General features: G+C 61.0%; 1 protein-coding gene across 1 annotated transcript; it reads right to left on the bottom strand.

The window, feature by feature from the left end:
• Positions 1-3,220: 3,220 nt before the first annotated feature.
• On the bottom strand, positions 3,221-4,475 carry LOC112124100 (RING finger protein 112-like). Its single transcript, XM_029913899.1, has 2 exons — positions 4,192-4,475; positions 3,221-3,446 (listed from the first exon to the last, which is right to left on the bottom strand). Exons 1-2 carry the CDS (start codon positions 4,255-4,257, stop codon positions 3,228-3,230), a joined length of 285 nt encoding a protein of 94 aa, XP_029769759.1. The 5' UTR covers positions 4,258-4,475; the 3' UTR covers positions 3,221-3,227.
• Positions 4,476-4,579: the final 104 nt, after the last annotated feature.

Here is a 4,579-nt window from a genome sequence, read left to right as displayed (position 1 = left end):
TTACCAATTATAGAAGTTAATTGGCCAAGTGAAGTAAAAGGCCTAACACACAACTCAATGGCATTTCTCTTTGTCTGTCTGTATCGTGATAACCTTTTGAGAATACATCTGATCAATTCTGAAATTTCAGGGGACGCGCTAGACATCAATGAGAAGAACCCCACTGATTCGGGAGGAAATCAGAAAACTGAAAAAGTCCAGTTTCCATTTAGATCTGGTGACTAGCATCAGCAGCCAATGAGCCAACCACTCTGTTGAACGGCGGTAGCAGGATCTTCTGGGTGCTGAGCTGGGAGAATGGAGGTGACACAGAGCCTCTAGCGTGGGGGGATGGAGAATGGGAGCACATAGACCCCTAGCATGGGGGGAGGGGCACACAGAGGTAGGGCTGGGGGATGGGACATAGGGTCAGGGTTAGAGTTGGTTGGGTAGTTTCCAATGGAACATTTTTCCCATCACAAACATTTCCCTAACGCAGAGCATCATGGTTTGCCCCAGGCTGGTTCCTGCCAATCCAGGCTGAGTGTCTGGGCGCAGGGCAAGTGGAGGTGTCTCCTGCCCCATACTCAGCAAATGCAGAGCGCAGGGCTGGGCAGCACGGGTCTACTGGGGCGTCGCTTCAAGAGGGCCGAGGTACGGTTGGGCAGGTGTTTCCCTTAACTCTGCAGGCCCTGGTTTGGCTGAGCACGACACTCTGGATGGGCACATGCGGCCCCCCACCAGAAAGCCCTGCTGGAACTGGTCAGTCTTGAGAAATGCTGATTTATTGGGGGGAAGAGGGGGAGCTCTATCTGGCCCTTGCTCCATCCGCCCCACCTTTGGGTCACCAAACCCACCGGGCACCACCACGAGGCTCCCGATCCTCCCGGCAACCTGAGTCCGCAGGCGCATTGCAGATCATTTAGGGGAGTCAACCAGGACACAGAAATCTCTTCTCCACCTGTAACAACCAACCACCCAGAGCTACAGGGCTAATGAATAAGAGCCACCAGATAATGGTAATTAACCGTGAATACGACAATTGCAAATATTTAATAAATACTCATCACTGGTACTGTTCAGACTCTCTGCATCTGAAGCCCGGCCTAGCGGGAGATCTCTGGGACTTTCTAACCGTCAATCACAGCCCCAAAGCCTATAGACTTCCCCCTCTCCAATCCTAACAGCGCCTGGACTCCTGGGTCCTTCCCATCAGGGCCAAGGCTGAGAGGTCAGTGTCAGTAGAGCCGTGTGTATCCCCTGCCCCACCCACCTCCAGATAATCTGTCTCCGTCCGCGTAAACGTGCTGGAAATGTTAAAAATCTAGAAAATAATCAAAAGAAAAGGTGAGCGCCCCCTGCCGAGCCTCACATCTCACCCCAGCACAGCCCCTCTGCTATGCCCACTTCCACTCCCTGCTCCCCAGCGCCCCCTGCTGGGCCTCCTACCATTCCCTGAATCACAGTGCCCCCTGCGAACCCCCCACCTGCTCCCCACTGTACGGTGCCCCCTCCCGAGTCCCCCCCACTCCCTGCTCCCCCAGCACCCCCTGCTGAGCCCCCCCTCTCCCGGCTACACTGCGCCCCCACCAAGTAGGAGCTGAGCAATATGCTAAACACGGAGAGCTTGATGCTGGTCTCCATGCAGCGCTGCAGGTCCAGGGAGCCCTCGGTGTCCACCAGGAACACGGCCACCTGCAGGGACAGACACACGGACAGATCCACCGGCCACAACGACGGGCACCCTGCACTGACACCACCCTCACCCCTGCCCAGCCCTGGCACCTCTGCTGCCCGGCTCCCTGGGATCAAACTGTGAACAGCCCCCCTACCCCACCCCAGTGTGTCTGTAGGGAGCCCCAGGGCCGGGACTCTGCCTCCCCCCCCAGCTTCCCCCATTCCCCCCTCCAGCCTCCCTGCTCCGCACAGGATCCTGTCCCCCACTTCCCTCATTCCCCTTCCCTACTGCCCCATCCCCCATCCACCAGCCTGCCCCCCTGCCCCACTCACCTTCCTCCCCTGGCCCTGGACCCAGAGGGGCTGGCCCCACATCCACACCCCCTTCGTGACGGTCGCCGTCCCGGCGCGACATTCAAACCCCCCCAGGGCCACGTGCTCTTGGTTCTGTAGGGGGGCAACCAGAGACAGGGGATGTGGGAATGCGGTTTGGGGGGTCTGGGGTGCTCAGGGTGCAGGGGATGGCTGGGGACCTATGGGGCAGGGGGAGGGGCCATGGCTGAGGAGGGTGAGGTCTCGGCAGCTGTGGCCAGGGCCTGGCACAGGGAGAGGACACTGGCTGGGGGCTGGGGGGACCTTTGGTATAGGGGGTGGGGCTGCAGTGAAGCAGGCAGGGGACTCGCTGGGTCAGGTGGAGCATGCAGTGAACAGGGCGGAGCCCTGGCTGCGTAGGGTTGGGCCTGTGGTGTTGGGGACGTGGCCTCTGTAGGGTTGCCAACTTTCTAATGGCTGGAAACCAAAACCCTTTCCCCGCCCCGTGCCCTGCCTCTTCCCCCAAGGCCCCACCCCCTACCCCACCTTTTCCCCCAAGGCCCCGCCTCCTGCTCACACCTCTCCCCCACTCCTTCCGTCGCTCGCTCTCCGCACACACTCCCCCCTCTCCTGGGACTCACCGGCTGCAGCTGGGAGGAGCTGATGGGGCACAGCAGGGTGGAGGGTGGGCTGGGGCACAGCAGTATACAGCAGGGGTTGGTCCCTGGCACAAGGGGGCAGGGAGGGGTTGGTCCTCATACCGAGGGCCCAGGGCGGGGGCACAGTGGGACAGAAGGAGGGGCGGGCAGGATCCCTTCCCCCCAGGCGGTGGCACCTTCCTCTTGGAGCCTGGTCCAGAAGCCAGCCACTGCTCCGTCAGGCTTCAGCAGCTGAGCAGAGAGCAGCTCCTCCATGTGGCTCCAGCTGCCCCCCAGTGGCAGAGGCCGGTTACTGTGACCAACCGGACTTTTGGTGTCCGGTCAGCTGTGCTGACTGGATGCTGCCAGGTTCCCTTTTTGACCGAAAACTGGACACCTGGCAACATAGGCCTGTGGTGAAGGGAGCAGAGGCCCTTCCTGCGGAGGGCAAGCCTTATCTGGGGTGGGCGGGGTCTGTGGTTCAGGGGGCAGGGCCTTATCTAGGGTGGGCGGGGTCTGTGGTTCAGGGGGCAGGGCCTTATCTGGGGTGGGCAGGGTCTGTTGTTCAGGGGGCAGGGCCTTATCTGGGGTGGGCGGGTCTGTGGTTCAAGGGGCGGAGCCTTATCTGGGGATCCCGTCCCCACTCACCTGGCGCTGGAGCCGGCACAGCAGGCAGTTCATCAGGAAGGATTTGCCCCGGCATTGCTCCCCGATGATGGACACCAGGCAGACAGGGGCGGCCCCCACCCCACCCTGCTCCAGGCAGCGGCTCAGGGCCTCCTCGTCCAGACGCACCAGCTGCACCGGGCGTGCCGGCTCCGGCTGAGCCCCCGGCCCCTGCTGCAGGGAGAGAGCAGGGTCAGAGCTCGGACCCCACCCCTGAGCTGGTGAGTCCCCTGTGCCCCGGATCATAGCCCCATGCCCCATTCCCATCCCCTGAACCAACTAGCCCCTGCCCCTCAGATCAGATCCTCTTGAGCCATTTCCACCCACCGTGAGCCAGCCAGTCCCCTGCCCCCCAAATCAGAGGCAGTGCCCCCTAGGGAGGAAAGGCCCCGTGTCCCATTCCCCATGCCCTGATCCAGCCAGTCCCCACCCTCGGGCCTGTGAGAGCCTGCGCCCCTTTCCCCTGATTCAGCCTGTCTGGTCTAACCGGCTCCATCTCTTCCCGCAGGGGCTCTGTGATTTTCTTCACCAGGGCTCTCAGCCGCGTGTCTGGGGTCATCCTGTCCCTGGAGCAGGGAGCCCGGCACTCAGGGCAGCGGGGTCCCCAGGCCGAGACCCCGCGCCAGTGAGCCGCGAGGCAGCCCCGGCAGAAGTTGTGGCTGCACTCGATCGAAACGGGATCATCCAAGACATCCAGGCAGATGGAGCAGGTGACGTCCTCCCGGAGTCGCTGCATCTCTCCAGACCCGCTGAGTGGGGGGAACCTACTGGGTCAGGACCTGGCACCCGGAGCAGTAGGGCTCTGCTGGAGGACGGCTGAACTCTAGCCCAGGTGTGCCCCTTCGTGGCAGCAGGAGTCTGGGGAGGAGCGAGAGAACATGGGAATATTTCTGTGAACAAGCTGTGTGACTCAGTTTACCTGCCCACTTTGTGTCCCTGTCCACCGGGCAGCACCAGAGCGAGAAGACGGATTCCAAGAAGTCATGGCGGAGATTGGTAGATTCCCAGGCCAGGAGGGACCAAGGCTGAGCTCCTGGATAACGCAGGCCAGAGAATTGCACCCAGTTAATTCCTGTTTGAACGAGAGCAGATCTCTTAGAAACACATCCCACCTCGAGGGAGAATCCACCGCACTCCTTGGTACATTGTTCCCATGGTTAATTCCCCTCCCTGGTAAACACGGATATCTTCTTTCCAGGCTGAATGTGTCCAGCTTCAGCTTCCAGCCATGTGGTCACGTTAGAGCTTTCTCTGCTAGCCTAGGGTTACCATATTTGCACAAGCAAAAAAGAGGACACTGGGGGGGG

The sequence above is a fragment of the Terrapene carolina genome, unplaced genomic scaffold (assembly GCF_002925995.2).
Source record: "Terrapene carolina triunguis isolate 2854851 unplaced genomic scaffold, T_m_triunguis-2.0 Scaffold8610, whole genome shotgun sequence".
In the NCBI taxonomy this organism is placed as follows: domain Eukaryota; kingdom Metazoa; phylum Chordata; order Testudines; family Emydidae; genus Terrapene; species Terrapene triunguis.
Note: the sequence above shows the minus strand (reverse complement) of the source record. Positions and strands in the feature narration are given on the sequence as shown.

Excerpts from the sequence above, each read along its gene's own strand:
- LOC112124100 (XM_029913899.1), bottom strand. The coding sequence starts at position 4,257 with ATGACTTCTTGGAATCCGTCTTCTCGCTCTGGTGCTGCCCGGTGGACA. Across the intron at positions 3,447-4,191 it reads CAGGGACACAAAGTGGGCAG|CAGGGGCCGGGGGCTCAGCC; the intron begins GTAAACTGAGTC and ends CTCTCCCTGCAG.